The 27,336-nt window shown below is 36.6% G+C and overlaps 1 protein-coding gene across 1 annotated transcript in view; it reads left to right on the top strand.

The window, feature by feature from the left end:
* SMARCA5 (SWI/SNF related, matrix associated, actin dependent regulator of chromatin, subfamily a, member 5) overlaps positions 1 to 25,973 on the top strand; it is a 47,137-nt gene extending 21,164 nt beyond the window's left edge. Inside the window, exons 9-24 of the mRNA XM_027866861.1 lie at positions 1,089 to 1,157; positions 7,173 to 7,282; positions 8,547 to 8,773; positions 10,114 to 10,235; positions 10,319 to 10,471; positions 11,105 to 11,237; positions 14,447 to 14,595; positions 14,792 to 14,911; positions 15,135 to 15,245; positions 17,697 to 17,810; positions 18,098 to 18,220; positions 19,142 to 19,274; positions 20,578 to 20,696; positions 21,188 to 21,400; positions 23,836 to 23,943; positions 24,685 to 25,973. Coding sequence (XP_027722662.1) covers positions 1,089 to 1,157; positions 7,173 to 7,282; positions 8,547 to 8,773; positions 10,114 to 10,235; positions 10,319 to 10,471; positions 11,105 to 11,237; positions 14,447 to 14,595; positions 14,792 to 14,911; positions 15,135 to 15,245; positions 17,697 to 17,810; positions 18,098 to 18,220; positions 19,142 to 19,274; positions 20,578 to 20,696; positions 21,188 to 21,400; positions 23,836 to 23,943; positions 24,685 to 24,750 — 2,070 coding nt within the window. The 3' untranslated portion in view covers positions 24,751 to 25,973. The remainder of the gene's footprint in view (positions 1 to 1,088; positions 1,158 to 7,172; positions 7,283 to 8,546; positions 8,774 to 10,113; positions 10,236 to 10,318; positions 10,472 to 11,104; positions 11,238 to 14,446; positions 14,596 to 14,791; positions 14,912 to 15,134; positions 15,246 to 17,696; positions 17,811 to 18,097; positions 18,221 to 19,141; positions 19,275 to 20,577; positions 20,697 to 21,187; positions 21,401 to 23,835; positions 23,944 to 24,684) is intronic.
* The last annotated feature ends 1,363 nt before the right edge of the window (positions 25,974 to 27,336 follow it).

Below are 27,336 nucleotides of genomic sequence, written 5' to 3' on the forward strand. Positions count from 1 at the left end.
TTTTATGGTGGTTTGGCTTACTGATGAACTTTAAAAGAATATAGTAGCTGGAATGTGAAATAATGTTTTCTTAGTAACTATAATGTTTGGTTTTTTACTTGGATTTTATTTTTTATTATGTTTTTCCTTTGCACATTGAAGTTTTTGTCAGGAGTTACATAGCATTTAATGAGGCATTTATTTTGTTGATATAGGTAGTTGATATTCAGGGCTTATGCTTAGATCTTTGCTTTAAAACATATATTAGTTGAAAAGTTCTTTTTGTTGTTCAAATCCAGCAAAAGTACTAATCTTAAAAACTGTGCTTATGATGTGAGATAAAAATTGATGTGAGTCTTAATTTCACTTTTAATGACTTGCTTTAAATCTATCAGTCTTCTGCCTAAGTAAACTAGGTTGGCTTTAAGAATGAAATAGGGAAGTCAGGAGTTCAAATCCTGACCTCAGACCAAACATTGGACGCTTACTAGCTGTGTGACCCTGGGCAAGTCACTTAACCCTAATTGCCTAAAAAAGAAAATGAAATAGGGAAGGACATCTAGGTGGTACAATGGATAGAGCACTGGCCCTATCAGGAGTCAGGAGGACCTGAATTCAAATCCTGCCATAGATATATAACACTTAATAGCTGTGTGACTCTGGGCAAGTCACTTAACCCCAATGCCTCACCAAAAAAAGAAAAATAAAAAAAAAATAGTGAAATGTTTTCCCTTCCCCCCTCTTGTGAAGCTGAGGAAGAAATTAGAGTATTGCTTTTCTGATACTATTTAGTTTTGATTTACAGTAAGTTTCTTGAAACATTCATTGGGAAAGTTGTCACCAACACATTTCTGACAGAATATTTATTAGGGTAGTAGCATATCTCCTATGGAACTTACAAATATTCTTTTAGTACAAGTGTTTTTTAAGAATTAGGTATTACTGTAGAAAATGAGAGGTTTGGATTAAATGACTTCTGAGTTGCTTTCTAATCCTAACATTCCATGAGTCTAACTTTTTGGGCTATCCATTTTGGGGGAGAGGTCAAGAAGCTACTTTTTTTGGTTTCCTGTTTATGTTGTTTTTCTGACTTTGTTTTGTCAAAATAGGACTTTGATTCGTGGTTTGATACAAATAACTGCCTTGGGGATCAAAAGCTAGTTGAACGTCTCCATATGGTAAGTAGAGGATTATTGTTTTGTATAATAGTTCTATAAATATTTAACTGAAATAAAATATGAAACAGAAGGCCTGGTGTAATGGATGGTGTGCTGGACTTGAAGTCCTAGGTTGAAATTCTACCTCTGATGCTGAGTGATCCTGGACAGTTTACTTAATGTTTGTGTACTTTTCAGCAGCATGAAGCTGTTGTAGGATTCGCAATCAAAACTAATATAGTCAACGAGGTTGTATCCTCCCAAAAGGAGTGAATGACAGGCTCATGAGAGTGTGATTCCCACTTGCAGGAAAATGCCACGTTACCATCATCGGTGTGTATGCTCTCATCACGACAAACACTAGTGAGGTCAAAGAAAAATTTTATGAAACCCTGGAGACCCTCATTGTCAGTGTGTCAGAAGAGGACAAGCTTGTAATTCTGGTTTGCTTTAATGCCAGAGTAGGCTCAGACTGTCGGATATGGCAGGGAGTCCTTGGGAGGAATGGAGTTGGAAACAGCAACACTCACAGTCACTTAACTATGGAGTATTTGTGTAACTCATGACCTCATCACCTACACTGTCTTCCATTTACCTAAATGTAATAAAACTTTGTGGGTGTACCCTTGTAGCAAATGCTGGCATTTAGTAGTCTATGTCATTGTAAGGAGAACAGACAGACAGGATGTGAATAACCAAAGGCAATGTGTGGCGCAGAGTGCTGGACTGATCATAGACTTATCCCCTCCAAGCTAAATATTCACATTCAACAAAAGCAGTGGCCTCATGCTAAGACAACTAACAGAAGACTTAATTGTCAACAGAATAGAGCACTTCTCCTTGCATGACCTAAGTCACCAAGTTAGGAGAGAAAGCTGGGCCACCACGTGGTTGGCAAGAGTGGAGCAGAAAAGGAGTGGGCAGCTTTCATAGATACGGTGTACAACACTGCATTTACTTATTTGAGTCAGAACACATTCAAGATTGGTTTGATGAAAATGATAGGGAAATTCAGAAACTGCTAAATGAAAAAGTAGAACTCCACAGCGTTTACCAGCAGGATAGTTTGTCTGCCTCTAAGAAGGCAGTGTTTAATTACATCAAAAGTAAAGTGCAAGGGAAGCTGCGAGTGAACCCTGAGAGGTGCAGGGTTCTTGGCTCAGTAAGAAGGCAGATGAAATTCAGCTTTACACTCATAGTAACAATCCAAAATGCTTTTATAATGCCCTGAAGGCTATTTGTGGGCCAAACACCTATGGTGTATCTCAGTTACTCAACACTGATGGAGCCACACTGATTAGTGATAAGGATATAATCCTGGAGAGATGGACTGAATACTTTCATGGTGTTCTCAACAGATCTCCATCAACTAATGCTGAAGTCATTGGCCACATACCCCAGGTTGAAGTCAGCCCGTCGGTAGATGAACTTCCAACTGAAGAAGAGGTTTTAGATGATATTAGGCTCCTCTCATGTGGCAAAGCACCTGGTGCTGATTCTATTCCAGCTGAGATTTAGAAGGCAGGGGGTCCACTGCTCATACAAAAGTTGAGTGACATCTTCCTGGTTATATGGCCAGAGGAGATTTTTCCTCAGGAGTTCAGGAATGTCTCCATTGGCCATCTCTATGAAAGAAAAGGAAAGAGGTTGTCCTGTGACAGTCATTTGGGGGGGGGGGTTCTTCACTCTGTCTCTCTCTCTGTCTCTCTCTGTTTCTCTGTGTCTCTCATTTTTGGCAAGGTTCTTGCCAAAGTGCTTCATAGGCTGATACTTCACCTGGAAGGGAGTCATGTACCTGAGAGCCAGTGTGTCTTCAGAAAGGGTTGAGGAACAGTTATTCTGGTGTTGCTGCCTGACAACTCCTGGAGAAATTACAGGAACAGAACAGAGGCCTGTACACATCATTTGTTGATATGATCAAGGCCTTTGATAATGTCAGTCATGAGGGCTTGTGGAAGATCATGGCAAAATTTGGTTACCTGGAGAAGTTCATCAGTATTGTACATCAGTTTCTTTCAAAAATAAAAGTTTGTTACAGTGTTGGGATGGTCATGGTTTCTTCCTTTTTCTTTTTTTAAAATTTATTTATTTTTCGTTTTCAACATTCACTTCCATAAAATTTTGAGTTCCAATTCTCCCCATCTCTCCCAGCCCAAAATGGCATGCAGTTTGATATAGGCTCAACATATACATTCATGTTAAACCTATTTTCACTTTAGTCATGTTGTAAAGAAGAATTAGAGCCAATGGGAGAAACCATGAGAAAGAAGAAACAAACAAAAAAAAAGGAAAAAAAAGCACAAATAATATACTTTGATCTGTATTCAGACTCCATAGTTTTTTTTCTGGATATGAACAGCATTTTCCATCATGAGTCTTTTGGAGTTGTCTTAGATCCTTGCATTGCTGAGAAGAGAGAATTCTATCAAAATTAGTCATCGCACAATGTGGCTGTTACTGTGTTCAGTGTTCTCCTGGTTCTGCTCACTTCATTCAACATTAGTTTATGTAAGTCTTTCTAGGTTTTTCTGAAATCTGTCTTCTCACCATTTCTTAATAGCACAATAGTATTCCTTTGTATTCATATACCACAACTTGTTCAGCCATTCTCTAGCTGATGGACATCTCCTCAGTTTCCAATTCTTGACCACCACAGAAAGAGCCGCTATAAATATTTTTGTACATGTGGGTCCTTTTCCTGTTTTGATGATCTGTTTGGGATACAGACCTAGAAGTGCTATTGCTGGGATATGCACATTTTTATAGTTCTTTGGACATAGTTTCAAATTGCTCTCCAGAATGGTTGGATCAGTTGACAACTCCATCAACAATGTATTGATGTTCCAATTTTCCCACATCTTCTCTAGCATTTATCATTTTCCTGTTTTGTCTTGTTAGCTAATCTGATAGGTGTGATATACCTCAGAGTTGTTTTGATTTGCATTTCTCTAATCAATAGTAATTTAGAGCATTTTTTAATATGACTATAGATAGCTTTAATTTCTTCATCTGAAAACTGCCTATTTATATCCTTTGACCATTTATCAATTGGGGGATGCACATCAGTTTCTTGACGTTATGCTTTCCTGGATTCTGGATAATGGACTCTCAAGCTTTTTCCAGTCATCATTGCCATGAAGCAGGGCACTGTGTTTGCTTCCATGCTTTTTAGCATGATTTTTTTGGTTTTTTTTTTGTGATGTCATATGCCTTCAATGAGGATAAAAACAGCATCAAGGCCCACTGATGCTAAATTATTTAATTTGAAAAGGCTATCAGCCAAGACTAAAATGGAGAGGGAATTGATGTGTGGCTTTTGTTCCCAGATGATTGTGTACTCAGTATGTTCTGAAGTTCAGATGCAAGAGAGTGTGGATAGATTCTCTGCCACTTCTGTGCTAATTTTTGCCTGATAATTAACACCAAGAAAACAGATTTTCCACCAGCTAGTACCCCACCATCCATACATGGAACCATTGGTTACAGAAATTTTGAATGTTGTGGATAAATTCACTTACCTGGGCAGTATACTTTCCAGGGCTACATACATAGATGAGGTTGATGCATGTGTTGCCAGAGTGGGAGACCCTGAAGGAAAGAGTGAGAGAGAAGAGCTAGTAGGCTGCCCACAAAACTGAAGATTTACAGAATCATTGTGATGACCTTATTGTATGCCTATGAAACCTGGATAATCTAACACCACCATTCCAGGAAACCGAATTGCTTCCATTTGAATTGTCTTAGGAAGATTCTGAAGATCACCTGACAAAATAAGGTACTGGACACAGTTCCTTTCCCGAGCTGAATTGCCAGGTATTCAAACTCTACCTTGGAGAGCGCAACTCTAATGGGCTGGCCACATTGTTTGGAGGCCAGGTGTATGTTTACTTAAAAAACTATTTTATGGAGACCTCACACAAGACAAACACTCATGTGGAGGTCAGCGGAAGTGGTGCGAGGGCACTCTCAAAGTCTCTGAAGACCTTTGGAATTGATTGTGTGATATGGGAGATACTGGCACAGGACTGCCCAGCATGGCGTAGCTGCATCAAAGAAGGCACCGTGCTCTATGAGTGAAGCAGAATTGCAGTAGCTCAAAAGAAACTGAAGTGTACAAATTTAGAGACACCTCACCTCCAAATGTTCACATGGACTTGTTATACCCAACCTATGGCAGGGCTTTCTGAGCTTGTTTGGTCCGATCAGTCACAGTCGGACACATTGTACCTCGACCTCAACATAGTGATGTCATTTTGGTCTTCTAGCATGAAGTACAACAACCAACTAACATCATGCAGTTCCCTCAGACTTAGGAAAGCCATAGCTTAGTTCTTGACCTGTGGTATTGGAGAGAGTTCCCACACTGGGTATCCCTCCATGTTGATAAACTCCCAAGTCTTTTGCATATTTGCATGTGGAGAATGAAAAGAAGTAAATAGTAGCTAGTGTGTTGATTTAGGAAATCAGGAAGAGACTAAGTACGTCTTGTTAATCTTAAAACTTAAAGGTAATTGTGTATCCTATAGTTTCTTTATCTTGAGAAAGGAACAAGAACAGTACTGTGAGATAGTCTCCCTAAAAGACTTGACTGTAGGCTAGAAGTGACTGATCATTGGGAGTGTTTATTGTGACATGGCTACCAGAAAAGCTAATGTGATGTTAGATGGCATTAACAGTACTAACCAATGTGACCTGTTGGCAGCAGGTTTATTCTACTTTATACTGGTCAGGCCATGCTTGAAGTGTTGAGTACAGTTCTGAACATCATACTAGGAAGACATCTAGGAGCTAGCTCTATGGTGTGTTTAAAGGACTGGGAATTGGTATGGAGAAGTCTGCTTCACTCTCTGAGGCCTTCGGTGTGAGGCATCTTAGAATTCATGATTTCCTTAAAAACCTAGTTCCATCTTCTCTGACGTAAATTGTTTGTGGATTCCCTCAGCTGCTAGTTTTTCCCTCTTATGAAATTGTCTGGTATTTGCTTTTATTTAATGTGTTGAGGTTGTTTCCACAGAGAACATTTTGTAAGCTTCTTGAGGGCAGCAGAAATGATTTAATTTTTGTCTGTGTCCCCAGAGCCTAGCTCAGTGTGTGGCACATTGGAGGTGCTAGAGACATGTTCGTTGAATTTTGATTGTGGGGATTTGAAGCTACCATATGGAAGTTGGGTAAAAGAATTAGCAATGTATAGCCTGGATAAAAAAAGCACTTATGGAGGAGATGTACTTTTTTGGGAATATTTGAAATTCCATCATGTAAAAGAGGAATTAATTGATTAGAAAATTAGGATGGTTAGGAAATAAATTAGGAAAATTAGAAGGGTTAGAAAAGTGAATGCGTCACCTTAATGAAGTAGTGGTTTACAAATGAAATTTTGAAACGATTTCTAAGTTAGTCTACTTATTCTGTGGGCAGCTAGGTGGTATAGGGATAGAGCTCTGGGCCTGGAGTCAAGAAGACTTCATTCTGAGTTCAGATCTGGCCTCAGATACTTACTAGCTGTGTGACCCTGGGTAAGTCACTTAAATCCTGTTTGCCTCAGTTTCCTTATCTGTCAAATGAGCTGGAGAAGGAAATGGCAAAACACTTCAGAATCTCTGCCAAGAAAACCCCAGGTAAGATTGTGGAGAGTCGGATGCAACTGAAAATATTGAGTAACAATTTTATCTTATATAGTTGGTTGTGTGTATAAAAACATTTTAAATGGAACTTGTTAGAAATTTTTGTATAGTACATTTCATAGAGTGGGTGCTACTTTTCATTACTGAAATTTATGTCGGATTATTCTAAAATCATTTCTCTTCACCTTATTAGTCTTTGTTGTTTTATTAGAGTTCTTATGAGAATTTAAAAAAATACTTCCTCATATTTAGATGATATTCATCACTTCACATAAGACAAAAAATGACTAAAGCCTAAATAGAAACCCTCCCCAATGATTTTTTCCAGTTCAAAATTATTGTCTCTAATAGTCTTGTATTTGGACAAACAAATTGTCAGGAAGACATTTTATTATTCATTTTTTGTTTTCTCTAGGTTTTGCGCCCATTCCTCCTTCGTCGAATTAAGGCTGATGTTGAAAAAAGTTTACCTCCCAAAAAGGAAGTTAAAATTTATGTAGGCCTCAGCAAAATGCAAAGGGAATGGTAAGTGATTTGAGATAATGTTGTTATTACATATGGTCCTTCACAAATTTCTATTTGTGTTTCTCTTCCTAAGTAATGTTGTGTTGGTTTATTGCAGCAGGTACTATGTGTATTTTTAGAAAAGGAGGAGCCTAACCTGTTTGCAAAGCAGTCATTCTATTAGTGTTATTAAATAGAAAACGGATGTAACTATCACCTAAATACAATTTCTATTATGCCTTACTCATTTGATGACCACTTATCTATATATACCTAAATGTTTTTGCAATAATCTTTGAAGGGTCATATATGAGAGATTTATTTGATTTAACAGATAAAGCAAGTTTTAGATTAGTAAATTTAAATGGAAAAATTAGTTTTTATCATCTTTTTCACATTACTTCCATTACTGTATATATCTTCTTACCCTCTATGCTCAGAGGGCCATGTCTTTTAATAATAACAAAGAGGGGAAAAAAGCATTTCAGCAAAAACCTAATCAACCAATCAACTGGATTCAACAGTCAGTTATGCTATATTCCACACTCAAAATATTTCTTTTTGCCGTCACATGGGAGAATAGGATGTGTATTTTCTAATTTCCTAGGGCGTAAACTTGGTCATAATTTCACAACATTTAGCATCATGTGGTTTTTTGAGTTGTTTTCATTTACATTGTGGTCATTATATTATCTTCTTTTCTTGATTCTGCTTAAACTTTGCTTTAATTTATATTTCTAACTGCTTTTCCTCTTAATATTTGTGTTGCATTAATTTCAAAAAACCAAAAACTGCTTGCTTTGTTAATTTTTTAATGTTTCTATAATGTTCCATCTCAAGTTATTTTTGCCCTTTTTTCCCCAAAATTATTTAGAAAGTATTTATTGATCATGAGCATTTATTGAGTATCTATTGTGTGTCAGGCACTTGATGCATAATGTGCATAGTTGGTATATGTTTAAGCTGGTAGAAGTTTAAAGAATATAGTTGGTATATGAAAGAACAGGGAGATAAAAATTAGATTAGTGTTGATGGTTTAGTTAAATTATCATGAAGATGTTTGAGATCCTGGCAATCAAATGTGCATTATGCCAGCATATTTTGATAGAATATAATTTAACTGATTTCATTCCACTGGTAATAAATTATTAAGTTTGGCCCTGACAACGACTAATAATAATGACTAGAAATAAAAGATCAATCATGAATAATTGTAACAGAAATAGATGATTAACATTGAAGTATTAGGGAGAACTGAACTTACTGAAAAGTATTTTTTCCTTAGGTATACAAGGATACTAATGAAGGATATAGACATATTAAACTCTGCAGGAAAAATGGACAAAATGAGATTGTTGAATATCCTAATGCAATTGAGGAAATGTTGCAATCATCCATATCTCTTTGATGGAGCCGAACCTGGGCCACCTTACACGACAGATATGCATCTGGTTACCAATAGTGGCAAAATGGTTGTACTTGACAAACTTCTCCCTAAGTTAAAAGAGCAAGGTATAAACACTGTGGCAAATTGTTTTAAAGTTAAAAAGTTAAAATAAAAACTGTGTGAAGTTTTCTGAATGGTATAATAGTGGGTAGATATTGGAACTGGCATCTCCATTTAAGTAAGTCTTTTGGTCATCTGTATGGTTATTATATCACTCAGTTACCTAGTGCACTTTATAGAATTATGGTAAATTATTAAATGTATTTGTTCGGAAAGTACTTCTTTGAAGGCATGTAACATTTAGTGAATGATTATTACTGGGAAAATTGGAGTGAGGTCAGAGTTTCTCCAATGCTTGTCCTATGATTTTTTTCCTCCCAGGCTCTTTTTTTGATGGCAAATGAAGCTTGATAATGACTTTATAAGATTCCTTTTGTAGAGACATCTCTGGATAGGTTTTCTTTTTGGCTTCTGTTCAACTTGCATTTTTCTTTGGCAAGTGTCTTTAGAAGTATTTCACATCGCATGTTACCTTTACATTGTACAGTCTGTAATGCTTGGAAGTTGGTATGCGTATGATTCCATTTAGATCTTGGAAGAAAATGTTGTAAGTATGTAGGGATCTGTTTTCTTTTTATGGATAATCAGCTTTTCAGTCTCTTTGTCCTTACCTTTGGGACTGATTCCAGGCATTCACACATACAACTTGAGATTGCTTTCCCCTGCTACCTGTACTGCTTGAATTGTGGATGAGCTGTCCATATGTGAGGAACGCTGGAATAGGGTATTTTCCATATTGTATAGTTGGGTCATTTGGGAAGAAGTATATGACCTTTTGATCTTTGGCATAATAGGTGATTGTGAGATGTAGGCTGAAGACAAGTTTGGATGTGAAATACTCGCTGTACTTATGAATCAACCCAAAGAAACATTGAGGGCACCTGAGCTTTTGTGTGTTGAGTAAAAGCTATTCAGTGGATGAGAAAAGGTCTCGTGTGTCTAGTAAGAGACATTCAAATTGTATGGATTTAAAAAAAAACCAAACATCCTTTTTTGGGTGGGGAGGAGGGGAATCCAAACCTGTAATTTACACCCCTCTAGTAATGTAGATCAGCAAAAGCTCTCCAACATAAAATTTTAGAGAGTTGCCTGGTGTACTTAGCGGTTAAGTGACTTGTCCGGAGTCACACAGTGGTATGTGTCAGAGGCAGGGCTTACTAATGTGTATTATAAATTCATAGTTAAGGATGTAATGGATTTTTTGCATACGTTTAGTTGCTACATGGTTATTATTAGTCTTATATTTTGAATAGTGTGTTATATATTATATATTACTACATATATTATATTTGAACATTTTGCCGCTTTTAAGAGGTCTTGATTGAAATATTGTAATCCTCAACAGATTCAAGAGTACTAATCTTCAGTCAGATGACAAGAGTGTTAGACATTTTGGAAGATTACTGCATGTGGAGAAATTATGAATACTGCAGATTGGATGGACAGACTCCTCATGATGAGAGACAAGTGAGTTAAATTTGATGAGGAAAAGGAGGGAGAGGATATTACATGACATGATTATTATTTGACATGTATTCTATTTTACACAGGATTCCATCAATGCATACAATGAGCCAAACAGCTCGAAGTTTGTTTTTATGTTAAGTACACGTGCTGGTGGTCTTGGAATAAATCTGGCTACTGCTGATGTCGTGATCTTGTATGATTCAGACTGGAATCCACAAGTTGATCTTCAGGCTATGGTAAAGACTCAAATGTATTCATTTCCCTAAAACTAAGTGGTAAAAATACTCTTCACAATATTATATGCTTACAAGTGCTTAAATTCTGTTTTAGTTGGGAAGTGCCTGGTATAATGGGGAAATTTATTTGGTGGGTCTCCCTGGCATTATTTAAATTTGTGAATAAAAGTATTGAGAGCTTGTGTGTTTCTGGTTACCTTTGAATTTTTAACTTCTCTTTAGTAGTAGAGATAATTTAGTATTTGTTAAATAGGGGTAACATGGGATGGAGCTTATTTTTAAAGCAGTTTTTTGTTAGAGTTTAAAAATAAGGGAGTCAGATTCTTAATTGATCTTTAATAAAATTATTGTAAACAATTTTGGGGAGTCAGAATTTTTATAGTGAGTTATCTCAAGATTTATTCTTTCCAGTGAAGACTCTTAGAACATTTATTTTAAGGAATCAGCTAGTAATGAGCTAGTTTTCTTTTCTTTTTTTTTTTTTTTTGAGAGAAAGGAACATGAAAATATCCTTTACAGATTTTATAAAGGAAATTTTTGTCACATAAGAAGCAGCTCATAACTACTCGTTTAAACATTATCTACATATATCACAGTATGCCGTATGACACGTATATTCATTTTTTTGTTTAGGATCGAGCACATAGAATTGGACAAACCAAGACTGTTCGAGTATTTAGGTTTATCACCGACAATACTGTGGAGGAAAGAATAGTGGAACGTGCAGAGATGAAACTCAGGTTGGATTCAATAGTCATTCAGCAAGGTGTGTTATTATAAAATTAATTCTAGGACTGCTTATTTGATGGTTTAGCAAGAAAGATATATATTTTCCTGTATTTATTAGGATTGTTTCATTTTTAACTATTTTAAATGGCTTATTAAGCTAACTTGCCATTATTAGTTAATGTCTTAAGTATTCCCTCTCTGCTGATTATCAGACAGAGATAATAACAAAACAAAACAAACTAGGATGTGGTCTGTGCTCTCATGGAGCTTAAGCATGCAGTAGGGAACATGGAAGTACATGTTGTGTTGATATCTTTCCTCTCTTAACTCCTTTTGTCCTTATCTCTGTGTCTCACAGCATCAGCTCCCAGCACATGATGCTGTGCTGTGATGCTGTCCTGCACGTCCAGTTAGAGTGAAAGCTCTGTACAGACAGCCAGACCTCTCAGTCCAGTGCTAGGCTTCAGGACATTGAATAAGACAGTGTTCCAGTGAATGCAAAATGAAGGTGTTTATAAGTACTGAGGTGATGGAGAGGGGAGTGGGGTCAGTCAGGCACTTATTAATTACCTGTTGTGTGCTAGGTACTGGAGATACAAATAAAAAAGGCAAATTGCTGCTTTCCAGGAGCTTACATTCTGATAGGCTGATACATGTTCGTAGATAAATATGGAATGGATAAAACCTACACTGGTGGTGGACTTAGGGGCCTTGATAACAGCTGGTGCAGAAGAACATGTCCAAGGACAGGATGAGAAAGTGTTTTGTATGAGGAGTAGAGAGGAGGCCAATTTGGCCAGCTCATAGAGTAAGAGGGGGAAGTGAGGTTGGAAAGGTTAAGTTGGGACCAAGTTTTATGGAGCTTTAATAAAAGCTAAATGGGCAAGTTTTTATTTGATCCTAGAAGCATTAGGAAGCTTGGTTGAATCAGGCAGTGATATGGTCTTTGGCATCATTGTGTTCAGTGGACTGGAGCAGTGACAATTCGGAGATTCTTGGAGGAGTCTAGATAAGAGGTGGTGGGGGCTGGAACTAAGGTGGTGGCTGTGAGTGGAGAGAAGGAGGTCAGATTTGACAGATGAATGTAGAAATAGGATTTGGTAACCAATTGTATAGTGAGGGAGAGTAAGGATTCAAGTATAATGAATTTGGGGATTGGATGGATGATGATTCTTTTGACAGAAATGGGGAAGTACGGACGACAAAGATAAAGAGTTTAGTTTTGAACATGTTGAGGTGGAAGTGTGTCCCAGACTTCTGTTTTGAAATATCTAGTAGGCAGTTGGTAATCGGAGATTGAAGCTCAGGGAGAAAACAGTGGGACTGGATCCTAAGGTGGAGATGGTGAGGAGGTGGAATTGACAAGATTTTGCATCAGATTGAATATGTGGATGGTGCTTAGTCCAAGTGAAGGATTGGGGGTCAATCCCAGATTGTAAATGGGTAACCTGAATGGTGCCCTCGATTGAAATATGAAATTAGGAGGAGGAAGAGTGGGCCCTTAGGAGAAAAGATAATGGAGTTCTGTTTTAGACATGTTGATAGCATAGGCACGTATGTGTTGAGAGGAATGGGAGAATTTTCCTCAAAGTTCTCAAGTGGCTATATATAAACTTTTTTCTTGTAAAAGACATACTTTGTGAATGAATTGTTCTCAGTGGGTGGACAGAGCTAATAAAAATGTGGTGGGCTATTAGATCCTGTTGTTGAGCGGTTTCTTGAGGCAGGGAAGGTTTTCCATGTCAATGCATTTGCACATGGCCTTGGAAAAAAGCATGTATGCCATATAACTCTTAAAAAAAAAGCACTTGTGGGATTAAGGATTGTGTTTGTACATATGTGTATGGAGTGGATAAAGGTAATAAGGGAGTTTGGGGGCTCCATGAGGCAAGAAGTTTTGTGGGATAGGTTTCTTTTCCTTTATGATTACCTTGAATGAAATCTGACCTTGGCCTTCTCTGCTATAGGTGGAAGTAAGACCTTCCATTCCTGAGGTCAGAGAAAGACTTAGCTTAGTTAGTCTCTTGGGACTGAGCATCCTCAGAAGCTCTGGATTGAAATCCTAGATCTGAAACTTAGTATATCTGTGACATTGGTCAAGGCACTTAATATTTCAGGTCTCAGTTTCTTCATTTAGGACAGGAGTTCTCAAACTTTAGCAGTCTGGTGAAGCCTATGTATCCTCAGAATGTTTTTTAGATTCACAAAATAAAATGCATAGGATTGCAAAGGAAATGATGAGATAGAAAATATCAAAATATTAAAAACCATTTCACTGCCTTAAGAACTTCTGATCTAGAAAATGAAAGGGTTAGACTAGGTGACGTTTAAGTACTGAGTTGAAGAAAAGTGGGGAATTAGATTCAATAGGGCCAGGATTATTAAAGAACAGACTTTAGACTTTATGTGGTAGGCAGCTGGCAATTATTGTAGATTCTTGGGCAAGGGAATGGCACAATGAACATTCTATTTTAAGAGGAATTGCATGGTTGCAGGAAATTGGAGCAAGGAAGGGAGAATGGTGAAACTGATTGTTTTTGGTGCCTTTTGAACCTGTACTTCACATTGAGTTTTTGGTTTGAAATACTCATTTAATCAGTCAAATATTAAACCACCTATTTTTGTTCAAGGCAGTATGCCACGTATTCTGTGAGATAAAAGGAAGTGCAAGACAGCAACCCAGAAGAGAGCTTTCAAATCTGATTGGGTGATATGGCATCAATAATTGGAGTGTTTAATTGTATTATAAAATGACAGAAGCTTTGTCAAATTAGTGGTATAAACAGTAGGTTCTGTGAATTCAGAGGAAGGAGAGGTCAGTGGACTATGAAGGTTGTTCTCTTAAGGAAAAGATTTGAACTGGACTGGAATGGGTAAGATTAGAGCTTTGTAAGTGAGGTGAACAAAGACACTTAGAGGTGGGAAGGCACGTATATAGGAAGCCAGGCCTTTGAATATTAGATTTGCTTATATTTAAAAACATTTTTAAAGATTTATTTCCTTTTATCTTCAAGCCATATTTAAAATAGAAGTTTAGATTTGGTTATTTGGAAAGTAATTTGATTTAGTACTGACATGTATATGACTTTTCAGTCAGCAGGTAGTTAAATATCTTTATAAGATAAGGTAGCCCCTGTGCTTCATGAAAATAATAGAATGCTAATTTTTGTTTAACTGAGGTCATTTTTCTTAGTTTTAATTTCTTTTCTATTTTCTTAAAACCATACCACATGCTGTTTTCTTTAGGAAGGCTTGTAGATCAAAATCTGAACAAAATTGGGAAAGATGAAATGCTACAGATGATTCGGCATGGTGCAACACATGTATTTGCCTCAAAGGAGAGTGAAATTACTGATGAAGATATTGATGGTATTTTGGAAAGAGGTGCAAAGAAGGTGAGTCATAGGTTGAATAATGTGCTTTCAGTATCAAATGAATGCTTAAAATTTCAGAATGAAATATTTAATATTGGAACATTTGTTGTAAATGTATTTTATAAGTTGATTTTTCATATAGGAGACACTTGAATCTTAAGATTTGATGTTTTCATGTTATCAAGTCTATTATGAAGTGGGTTTTGTTTCCCCACAGACTGCGGAAATGAATGAAAAGCTCTCCAAGATGGGTGAAAGTTCACTGAGAAATTTCACAATGGATACAGAGTCTAGTGTGTATAACTTTGAAGGTGAAGACTATAGAGAAAAACAAAAGGTAACTTGAATTATATTTAACTAAATGAAGGACATGACTCATTTTATAGAAATTTTAGGATGCGTACTGTCACATGTAGTATAAATATGTAATCCATAATATATACTTACGTATATTTTTGTTAGGTATTGAAGATCAGCTTAATAGAATTTGTTATAGTTTAGAAAAAGTTATAAAACTTAGTGTTTAAAATGTGCCATTAAACTTTCCTTTTCTCCATTAGATGGCATTCACAGAGTGGATTGAACCTCCCAAGAGAGAAAGAAAAGCCAACTATGCTGTTGATGCGTACTTCCGGGAGGCCCTCCGAGTCAGTGAGCCCAAAGCACCCAAGGTGAGCCTGCTGGATTGGGAAGTATTTGAATCCGGACAGAGTACTAGTGGAGTACGCCAAGGAACTACATTTGGCCATGTGCTGTTGTAACATTTTTGATGAGTGACTTAGATAAAAATGTAGATGGAATGCTCATCAGATTTGCAGATGACACAAAGCTGAGAGGGGTAGCTAACACATGGGATGACAAGAATTAAGATCCAAAAGGATCTGGCTAGGTTAGCCTAGAGTGTTGGGTTGAAACTAATAAGCTAAAATTCAGTATGGGTAAAATTATAAGACAGATAGCTGTATAGACATAGTCCTTTTAAAAAGGGTCTGATCTGGAGCTTTTAGTAAACTACATGTACATTATGAGTCAGCAGTGTGATGTGGCTAATTCTGATGGTGTGCTCCATCAGGAAAGGCATGGCTTCTAGGAAAAGGAAGTGTTCATCTCACTGTTCAGTACCCTGGTCAGACCCCATTTGGAGTATTGTGTTCTTTTCTAGCTATCATGGTTTAAAAAGGACTTAGATAACCTGGTTAGTATCCAGAGGAGGGCAGCTAGCTTGGTGAAGGCCTTTGTGCTCGTAACATAAGAGGAACTTGGACCTGGAAAAACAGAACGCTTGGGACCTGATGGTTGTGTTCACATCTCTGAAGTGGTGTTATGTGGAAGAAATGGTGTAGTGGTGGTGATTCCTCTACATATGAGTTAGACTAGATGCTGGGGAGGCCCTTCCCAACTCTCACATCTTAGGATCTTTCCATGTATGTGCACATATATGCATATAATTTTAAGTAATTATTTTTATTTTTTCTAATTTATATAGCTGACAAATCCAGGTTTCATAGAAGCATATTTCTATGTTTTTAATTAAAAATATTATATCTTGCTTTTTATATTGCCTCAATTTCAATATATTCTCCCTGCCTCCACTACCATAACAAAGAGTAAAAAAGAAAAAAGTTCAGAAAAATTGATCAAAATTTCAGAAAAACTGATCAGAACTTCAACCATGTATGACAGTACCTGGGCTGTCTCCTTTGCAAAGAAGGGAAGACGACACATTTATCTCTATTTTGGGGCCAAGCTTTGTCAACAGAATTCCTAGTCTTAGTTTCCTTTTTGTTGTTCTTTTCTTTTCATTTACATTGATATCGAGTATATTTTCCTACTTTTCTTTCCTTCACTTAGCATCAGTTCATGTGAATCTTCCCAAGCTTCTTTCTATTCATATTTGTCTTATGGTGAAGTGTAACAGTCTATTAAATTCATTTTTTAAGCTATTTCTCCAGTAAATGAGCATTGACTTTATTTCTAGTTCATTTCTTTAAAAATATACATGGAATAAACCTCAGTCTATCAATATAGAATTTTTTGGGAAGACTATTGGTATTATTTTAGAGAATCTAAAGTCCTCCAGTCTTCTCATTTTACATGTAAAGAAATGGAGGCCCTGAGAGTTGAAGTAACCTACCCACGGTCGTATATCAATCAGCAAGTATTTATTAAGCACCTGCTATGTGCCAGGTGTTGTGCTAGGTGCTGGGGATGTACCTGTAATAAATGAAACAGTTTCCCGTTACAAGAAGCTTACATGCTAATGGGGAAGAGAAGTACACGTAAAAATGTTTTTGTGTATATATGTATACACAGACATACACACACATATAATGACTTTCAGCAATGTGTGGGATGTACTGGAGTGATAAGGGACTTGAGTCAGGCAAACCAATTAGGAGACTCTTAGAATAATCTAAGCAAGAGGTGTTTGGACACCAAAGAAGTGGTCTGAACTAAGTGGAGAGAAGGGATGGAGTAATGAAACTGTGATAGCAGAAGGACAGTGATTCCTCTGACAGGAAGAGGGGAGGGTTTGAGGCGGAAAGGAGTTCCCAATTCAGGTTGTCTTTGGGATTTTGAGTTTGAAATGTCTGGTAGACAGCTAGTGACGTGGGACTAAAATACAGGGGAGACGCTGGCTAAATATACATCTGAGTTATTTGCATAGGACCTGAGAAAGTCCCAAGAGAAAAGGTGTAGATGAGGGCTTAGGGGACCTTGGGGAAGACCCAGTAATAGGGAGGCATGATGGAGATGGTAAGACAGCAAAGGAGACTGAGAAGGAGCGGTCAGACCAGGAAAGAAGAGTGTTAGGAGGACACAGAGAGGTAAAAGTTGTGACTCAGCCCCTGCAGGTCTTAACTATGTGGGCATTTCTTTTGTTTTAAACAAGGAAGACAATAAATGTGAATTTGCCATTCCCCCTATTCTCTCCCCTAATTTATTGGACATGTCAAATACTTTGGTTAATGACTACTTATTTAATTTCACTGAAGGAAGTTATTATTTGGAGGGGGAAAGGTGCATGTATTTTCAATCTTAGTTTAAGAGCGAAACAAGACCATAAAATAGGCTTTGGGAGTAAAATTTTAAAATGATTCTGATTTTTTTCTCCCTCTTAGGCTCCTCGACCTCCAAAACAACCCAATGTTCAGGATTTCCAGTTCTTTCCTCCACGTTTATTTGAATTATTGGAAAAAGAAATTTTGTATTACAGAAAAACAATTGGGTATAAGGTAAATAGACATTTGCAGTTATTTTTGATTCTGTATTCTGTTTACATTCAGAAAATGTCCTGTGAATAATTACTCATTCAGTTTAAGACAGTAAAGAAAAATACAAATTTTGTAGCTAATTCTTTTCAGCTTGGTACTTTTTTTTAGTCTTTTGTTTAAGATGAATAGATTTGATATTGAATAAGCAAGCTCAGTACAGTGTTGTCTTCTCAGACTTAAAAAGTTAATTCATCACATAAAAACTAAAATATCACCTGATGGACTAGCAAAATCTGGACATTTTTTAGGTACCCCGTAATCCTGACCTACCGAATGCAGCTCAGGCACAGAAAGAAGAGCAGCTAAAAATTGATGAAGCAGAACCCCTCAATGATGAAGAGCTGGAAGAAAAAGAGAAGCTTCTGACCCAGGTGGGTCAGTTGGGAGTTGGTGGTCAGCTCTGGGAATTATAAGGCATGGATGACAATCCCAAATCCTAGCCATCGAGGAGCCTTTTTTGATTGGGCATGGGTTGGAGAGAAGAGAGACAAAAACACAGACAGATGAAATAGTGTTTATTGATTTAAAAAAAATCCAAGTGCTTGCCCACATATGATAACGAGTACCCAAAGAACTTGGAGGGAGGGGAGGGCACCTTAGGTTGGGTGACCCAGTAAAGCTCAGGAATATGCAGGATTTGAGTTGATATTTGGTAGGATTGGTAGAGGTCGAGCACGTGTATGTTTGTTGTAAGGTTTTTTTGGGGGGGGGGGCAAAATGGGAAAGCAGATGAAAAGTTTGTTAATTAAGAACAAAAAATAAACCACAGTAAAGAATTGACTTGAAAGTGCATATTATTTTTTATATTATAATGCATGACATTGTCAAGTGACATTAAACAAGAGTATATTTGTATATGTATATAGCTTTAAATGTAGTGTTTTATCTGTAAATGTAAAAGTGAAGGGTATTGCAGTACTGTGAAGTGCTGTAAGTTCTGCTCTTTAGCTTACAACTAAACAGCCAATGAATGATGCATACGTTATGCTTTTCCTTACAAATAGTTTGCACAGGTATTTCATGGTTTGCAAATTTATTTTAATACTATAATTAATACCTTAATTTCAGTAGTGCCAACAAGTATATGATCATTTAAAAGTGGCTTTTCTGAAACTTGATGGCTGAAGATAAGAATACACTGACAAAAAGATACTTTCTGCAGTGATTATTCTAATATACTTTGTGCTTAAGCAAGTGTAACAGGAATTCTTTATCTATAAAGTAATGTGAATTCCGTCTGAAAGTTATGTTTAGTTAATATTAAAAATTGCGTTTCTTGAATTGAATTTAAGGGATTTACCAACTGGAACAAGAGAGACTTTAACCAATTCATCAAAGCTAATGAGAAGTGGGGCCGTGATGATATTGAGAACATAGCTAGAGAAGTAGAAGGGAAAACGCCAGAAGAAGTCATTGAGTATTCAGGTAATCCTGTGTAGGTGTTTTCAGTTGAATCCGTTGTGACGCTTTCACATTTTCCTGTCCCCACAGTTGGGGCATTTTGTTTATCACCTGAGTGATTATAGTTGTAATTAACATTCAAAAACATGACAATGAGGTTCGCTCCTATTTGTAGATTACAACATCCAAAGCGTTTTTCTCAAAAGCCTCTATGTTCATTGGTGCAGGTGTTTGCCTGTTTTACAAGTGACATTAGTGTGGGTTAGTCTTTAAACCCTAAGATTTAAAGCAACTCATTCAAGGTCTCAAAGTGATAAGTGTTGGAGGAAGGCCTCCATCTCAGGTGTAAAGATGGGGAGTAGTGGCTTCAGTACTGGCTGAACCTACTGGAAGTATGACTTTGGGCAAGTGACTGGACAGACTTCTCTGGGCCTTAGTTTCCTTCTTTATAACATGAGAATGCTGACCTGAGTGGAACACTGAAATGCTTTCCAGTTTTAAAACTCCATGATTTTATCATCTCATACTTCCACGTTCGACATTAAATTGGCCCTTGGAGAAATGTTCCCTCTTTGTAACCACCTCCTCAATTGCATGTGAGTATGTTTTTAGTCAAGTCTTTTGATTTGCCACATAAGTAGTATGGATTTGAGTTACAGTGAATCTGCCTAGAATCATGGACTCAAAGAATTTTGCACTTGTAAGAGCCACTTCTTCTTTTTATCTAGATGAAGAAACTGAGGTCTTTAGGTTATGATTTGCCAGTGGTGACTGAGACTACAACCCAGGTCTCCTAATTGTCCGCTGTAGTGCTCTTTACACCAGTGGTGTCAAATAGAGGCAGGGGCCACTAAGTATTACAGGAAGATCTCTGCAGGCTGCATGCTGACTTTACTTTAAAATGTATTATTGTCTTATGTTTTATTCGTTTACCTATTTTGTTAAATATTTCCCAATTACATTTTAATCTGGTTTTTGTTGCACTTGAAAGTGTGATCTAGCCACATGTTTGACAGCTCTGTTTTATTCCAGACTGGCTAATTACAGCATATTTGGGAAGCAACTAGCTGTTCCTTTCTTAAAATTTAAATGTTTACATAATTAAAATGTTTACACTTAACCTGTTAGAGTGAAGGGTAAAGGCAGAATTTGAATGAAATAATATTGTGGAACACCTGTAGCTGTGATTAATGAGGGGGTTGTTAATAGAGTTATATGCAATTCTGGTATTGGGCAAAAGAAATAAAAGGAAACATTAATTAAAAAGTATCAACAGTGAATTAAGCTAACAATTTCACACCTGCAATTTCTTTTTTCCCTCTTTAAGCTGTATTCTGGGAACGATGCAATGAACTTCAGGACATAGAGAAGATCATGGCCCAGATTGAAAGGGGAGAAGCAAGAATACAGAGAAGAATTAGTATCAAAAAAGCACTTGATACAAAGGTACTACCTAGCAATTATTTAAGCAAGAAAAGTGTTTGAGATGAGTAATTAATGTTATGCATGAACAGGAAAGCAAAGTAACTTTTAAAATGTCTATTGCAGCTGAATTTTAGGAATCTGATAACATGTAATGAATACATATATATCTTTTTGATTATAGACTATAATTCTAGCTGAATTCAGCCTGGATTTATTTATTTAGGTTGGTTATCTAAGGGAATCAGTTTCAAAGATTTGAAGTAGGATTTTCTATTGAAAACTTATTGCTTCAAATACTTGGTCAGCAGGTTTGGAGAGTGAAAGCTTCTGCTGTTACTTGGAATCAAAATTTTATAGCAAGTTCAAAATGCTGTTATGAAGACTTGGGATAGAAAGTTCCCATTTGACATGCAAGGACATCATTGATTTGACAAACATTGAGGTTTTGAAATTGTCATTTTGTGTTTTGCATTTTGTTTAATGAAAATACTTGTGAAATCTCCCTGGAATAGATTGGGCGATACAAAGCACCTTTTCACCAACTGAGAATATCGTATGGTACTAACAAAGGAAAGAACTACACTGAGGAAGAGGATCGATTTCTCATTTGCATGCTTCACAAACTCGGGTTTGACAAGGAAAATGTATACGATGAGTTGCGACAGTGTATTCGAAACTCTCCTCAGTTCCGATTTGACTGGTTCCTCAAGTCCAGGACCGCTATGGTGAGTGTTGGGGACCTTTCTCAGCTGAGCAGTCAGTCATCAGGCAGCAAGTGTTCATTGAGCACTTACGTGCCAGGGACTGTCCAAAAAGAATGGGAATGATTTTACTCTGTGGATTATGCTCCTGACAGGTAGGCATAAAGGATATGATTTTATTTAAACTCTTTAAGAGAAGATAATGTGTCTTTGAGAGCTATCTTTTTAACAGAACCTTGTGATGGTTTTTGCTTATACAAGAAATAAAATAATAGTCCTAGAACGTAATAACTGGTATGAGAGAGGTGTCACCTGTGTTACCATATCCCACGTTACCATGTTCTAAAATAATCTGCGTGCTTCTTTTACGGTCTTTGTTTCTGAGGCTTTGGTCTTTAGGGAGATAGTGAGCAGGCTGGGCTTGGTGTAAGGAAAATTGGTTTCAGATCTTCTCTGTGACACTTATTTGATATGGGCAAATCACTTAGCCATTTTAAGCCTCAGTCAACTCTCTGAGACTTTAATACTGAGTCTTGATGGGTCTGTAACCAAATCAAATATCTTTGGTGTCTTGAATGGGGACAAGAGAGGAAAATGCTTTAAGTTTCAATTTTAAATGATGTTGTCAATGATAATAATTATAGCTAGCAGTTATATAGCACTTTATACTGTTTTCTCTTTTTATCTTCACAACAACACTGATAGGCAGGTATTATTATCATCCTCGTTTTATAGATGAACCCGAGGCAAATAGGTTAAGTGACTTGGCTCAGGATTACGCAACTACTAAGTGTCCAAGGCCGAATTTGAACTCGTGTCCGACTCCAAGCCCGGCACTCTGTGCGCTATGGTGCCCCCTACCTGCCTCTAAAAGTACCTGCTTTGTGCAAGGAGGGCTTGCCAGAGTTTAGGCGTATCCCTGTATGCCAGAATTCTGCAACAGGCCCCAGGCTCAGAGGGGTTCTTAACAATGCCCTATTCATAACCTAAATTTAAAAACAGGTTTGTTTGTTTTTTGTTCTTTTTATCAAAGATCAGTGACTGTGGACGTTGTTCTTGATCATTGATAGGCTTTCTTCTGCCTTTAATTGCCTGAAATTGGAATTAGGGAAGGGAGAGCCGTAGTTGAATGCCCCTCCTTCCACACTGCAATCTTTAAACTAGCCTATGCCCAGACTACATAGGACTGACAGACAGTGCATGAGGGAGCTGAGAAGGCTCTGCAAGACAAATAAGGGGTTTCTGTAGCTCTTTAAGTTGTGGTCAGCTTTATCATGTGTCAGCATGGTGTAGTGGAAGAACTTACAACCTGTGATATTGGACAAGTTCCTTTACCTCCTAAAACCTCATCTGTAAAAAGAAGGGATTGTATTAGGTAGCCTCTAAGGTCTTTTCTAGATCTAGTTTGATGATCCTGTGTCTCTGAAATGGATTAATTTTAGTGAGTGAATAGACAAGATACTGGGGCTGAGGCATAAGCAGTGTTGCTTTTGAGACATGAGAGAAAGGAACTTCATGGTTTAAGGCACAAATTAAAAAGGAATCTGCCAGAATTTTGGGGCTTCTCTTTCATTTTTTAATACATGTTTATTCTTTTCTCCTCTTACATAGATGACAGGTTTTTCTGTTCCTTTCAGAACTATTTATATCACAATACATCATCAGTAGGACAACCACAGTTGTATAATACAAACAAATTTTGAAGCCTTGGTTGGTGTCTATGGTAAAATAATACAATATAATATAGCAGAGGGGTTTTTCCAGTCTTTGTTCACATAATAGTTCTATGTTAAAAGAAAACTACAAAAGTGAATATGTAGCATAGTTTATGCACAAGGACATTAGTAATGAAAATAGCCTTCTTAAAGTTTATTTTTCAGTCTGTCCTGATAATGTTCATTTTCTATCTAGTGTGTGAAAGGGGCAGAACTGAGTGCTGTGGGTAGAGGGAGCTCTCACATGTCTTAGCTGCTGTTCCCCATATCCAGATTGAGAAAGTTACTTTATTACAAGTCCCCTGCCGCTAATGACATTTGTGATACAAAAGTGAAATTGGGCATACTTTTAAATGTGTTGCATGGGATCTTTCCTGTGTCCCCAGTCTGTTCAGACTCCTGGCACCTACTACACATTCTTGGTAAGCTAACAATTGGCATAGGTGTGACATTCCTTATATAGGGCCACTGTGTGGCACTGTTGTATCAAAAACGTCTTTGAATGGTCTCCAGTGGGGCAGTTATTGTTGATAGTAATTAAATACTTTTTGCTTTTATTTTTAACAAATTATCTTCTAGGTTTATGTTAAATATAGTTTAGTCTACAGAATTTTGGAAGCAAATAATTGAACCTATGTAAACTGGGTTGTTGGGTTTTCTAAAATAAAAAAAGTTAGGAATTTTTTGGGGGGGGTATATTGGAGACTATGAAATTTACCAGTTGAATATTTATCTATAACTCAGGAGCTTCAGAGGAGGTGTAACACATTAATTACCCTGATTGAAAGAGAAAACATGGAGTTAGAAGAAAAAGAAAAGGCAGAGAAAAAGAAACGAGGACCAAAGCCTTCGGTATGTGTGTGTGTGAGTAGTTTGTCCCTCCCTGTCTTCCCTGTCCCTCCCCCCTTGTATTTAAGGAATAGAGTAGGAGAAAATTACTGAGTATGGTTGACTAGCTGTAGTTAATGGCAACAGTGTATTTTTCAAGAATACAGTGTTTGGCATCATAATTCATTTGACTAGATGGTTGATTAAATAATAAATATATAAACCTCTGTTATACCTGGCATTTATATATAGATAGCATTTTTTTTAAAATTCCCAAAGCTTAGCAGTTTTGCAAGGATAATAATGAAAATTTTAAGTAAATTGTTCTGTTACTAAGTGTCAGACTCTTTCCATCACCATCAAGTCTTTAAATTCTACTAATTAACTCTGTAGGAACTTTATGTGCATCTGATTTTTTTTCTTTTCTTGGCCTGTTTTTGAGTACTCTGTATTAGGCATAGTGGTTAAATTCAGAAAATTATCAGTGTTAGATATTCTTTGAAATATTAATATTACCACTAAAATAGAGTTTTGTTGTATAATTTTAAAGAATGAGCACAACTTTCTCTAGAGAATTCACAACTTCTGAAAGTAGGAAATGTGATCTAGAATTTTTTGTTATTTGAGATAATTTCTTCTATATATCTCATTCTGTAAAAGTACTATAGTACTGGTCTTAAGTGCTAGATTTAAAATTGTCTTAGTATGCTGGTAATTGTAAAAATAAGCTTTTCATGGTAAAAAATAAATTCTACTTGTTTTTAGGCACAGAAGCGTAAAATGGATGGAGCGCCTGATGGTCGAGGAAGAAAAAAGAAGCTAAAGCTTTGAATGCTTAATTGTTTTGTAATCACTAAATTTTAAAAAGTAGTTCTTTAATTTACGGGTCTTCATAAGATGTACTGTACAATGCTCAACTATTATGTCATTAAGGACATCGGGTTCATCTGTTTACTGAACTAGACACATAGTATGTAGCTACACTTTTTTAAATGCAACAGCTGTGCTGAAATTTTTTTTACCATTAACACTTGAAGTAATAAAATAGGCTTCATTTATTAATAAATGCTTCATTCGATTTATTTTTCTACTTTAGCTTTAGTTGAGAAGATTGTGAATGTTTTGTTTTTCAGCTATAGGTTTCTAAACTAAGACTTTTTTATAAAACTAGACTTGCTAAGCTAGAAGAGACTATTGCAAATAATATAATTTGTATCTTCAGTCTCTACTTAGTTGTCAAGTTATTTTAATTGACCTTGAAAGTTGGGTATCTTCCTACACTGAGTCTTATTTCGGGACTAATACATAATACATTATCCTTACTCACCATGTGGGTAGGATGAAACAAAACTCTAGACATGCTAGTTAATTCTATGCACATTTTATATGTTGTGTCCCTGCTTCCCAGAGTTGCTTATTTCTAAAAGCTGAAATGTGCCCTGCTGTTGGAAAGATGACCTATTTTTAGTTCTGTAGCCAAAGACAGGATTTGTCTGGTTCACCTCAAACTGTTGTAGCATTTTGTAAAAGAAAATCTCAGTTAAAAACAGACAAACTTGTATTGGGTAAACGTTTTTAAAAATGACATGCTATGACTACCATGATTTGGAAAGTTGATGTCTTGGTGCCCAGTATTAGAAATTTATTAGAACCAATCAGAATAGGGCATAAACTGGTTATTTAGACTGTCAAACTTTGGTAAATTTAGTAGTACAAAATAATGCAGACTTTCCAAATTTCTAGTACTTCATTCCCAGAGCAATTGAGAAATGTTTCATTGACATATAATATTCCCCATTTTAAAATATTCAGAAGAAAATGTGTGAGAAACAAGATTGTGAATACAAGTCTGTCTCCTGTTTTTTCATAGACTAGAAAAAGCTAAAGCGGGAGTACCCACAATATGGTGTCAGGATATTAGGCCCAGAAGCCTTTGTGCTATATATAATTTGTATGTTTTATATGTGCAAATTGGGTACATACACAGTTCTCCATTTTTCTAGGAGAATGCAATAAATGTAGCAACATGAATAAATATAATTTTTATAATCTTAGAGTTGTCTTTTCTTTCCATTTCTTTAGTTACTTCTTGGTTTAATTTTTATTCCTGTTTTCTCAGATGTTTCTTGCTTCCCTTTGGCTCACTGCTTTTTCTTCCCTTTCTTTTTCCCCCCGCTAAGTTTTCTTGACTTCATGCCTTCCTTATCCCCAAGGTTTTAAGACTTATGTTCCAAATGATGTGGATGTTCCTCTCCAGTGCTGATTGCAACTTCTCCCTACCATGAGCCCTGGCCATGACTGCTCATAGATCTTCGCAGGGTACATAGGATCATAGATTTAGAGTTAGAAGGGTTTTAGAAGCCATTGAGTGGCACCTCCTCATTTTGGAATTGAAGATTTTTGCGGTAATGTCTCCAGTTCACACAGCTAGTATCTGAGGCTGGATTTGAACCCAAGTCTTATTCTAGGTACCCTACCCATTATACCACACTGCCTCTGAGTGGAGGCCTTCTCTTAGCTCTTAAAATAATCTTTTAGGTATTGCTGTATCATTTGGGCTACATCTGTTTTCCCTCACTCTACATGACTTAACATTAGCCTTTTTTTTCAAATCATACATTTTTCCTTTTACCACTTAGTGTCGGGTGATGGTTGGAAATATGCTATATTTTTCCAGCGCTTAGCACAATGTGCCTGGCACATGCTTGTTGACTTGACCTTTGATTAAAGTTTTAAGACTACTCATAAAAGCAGGCATTTTAATATTTTTATGTTTGGGAAACAATTCTAATTCAAGTAAGTGACTATTGAATCTTATAATGAGCATTTTCCATGCTTTGTATAACATGATGTGTTGAATTCAGTTACCACTATTTCCATTTGAAAGTTTGACATGATCATCTTTTAAGAGTATTTTCACTCCTGGAAACCAAAATACTTGCATTCCTTGATTTTAGGAAGTTGTCTACCTAAGTCCTGATGTTGTGTGTGTGTGTGTGTGTGTGTGTATAACCACACATACACACACATATATAAATATATATGTGTATCTGCATATGTATAAATAGGTAAAAATAATTCTAGCCATTTGGAAGAAAATTCTAGAGATCCTTCTAATTTTTCAAATCTGTCCTAAATTCTGCTACCATATACTTGCAGGTAAGTACTTTTTCTTCCCATAAGAAGACCTCTCTTATAGGTTTCAGGTACTATGATTCTTTTTTTTCTTTTTTAGAAAAATCCCAATTAAGAGAGGTGTTCATCTCTCTTTCTCCCGTCTCCTTCCCTCTCCCCTTTAACATGATTGTACCTCAGGATCACTGACAACACCAGTCAAATAAATGCAAAAGGATCACATTCTTAATATTTTATAATACCTACTTGTGAGTTGCTTACACAAACAGTTCTTTTAAACAC

This window comes from Vombatus ursinus, unplaced genomic scaffold, assembly GCF_900497805.2.
Source record: "Vombatus ursinus unplaced genomic scaffold, bare-nosed wombat genome assembly UNPS02014784.1, whole genome shotgun sequence".
Lineage (NCBI taxonomy): Eukaryota > Metazoa > Chordata > Mammalia > Diprotodontia > Vombatidae > Vombatus > Vombatus ursinus.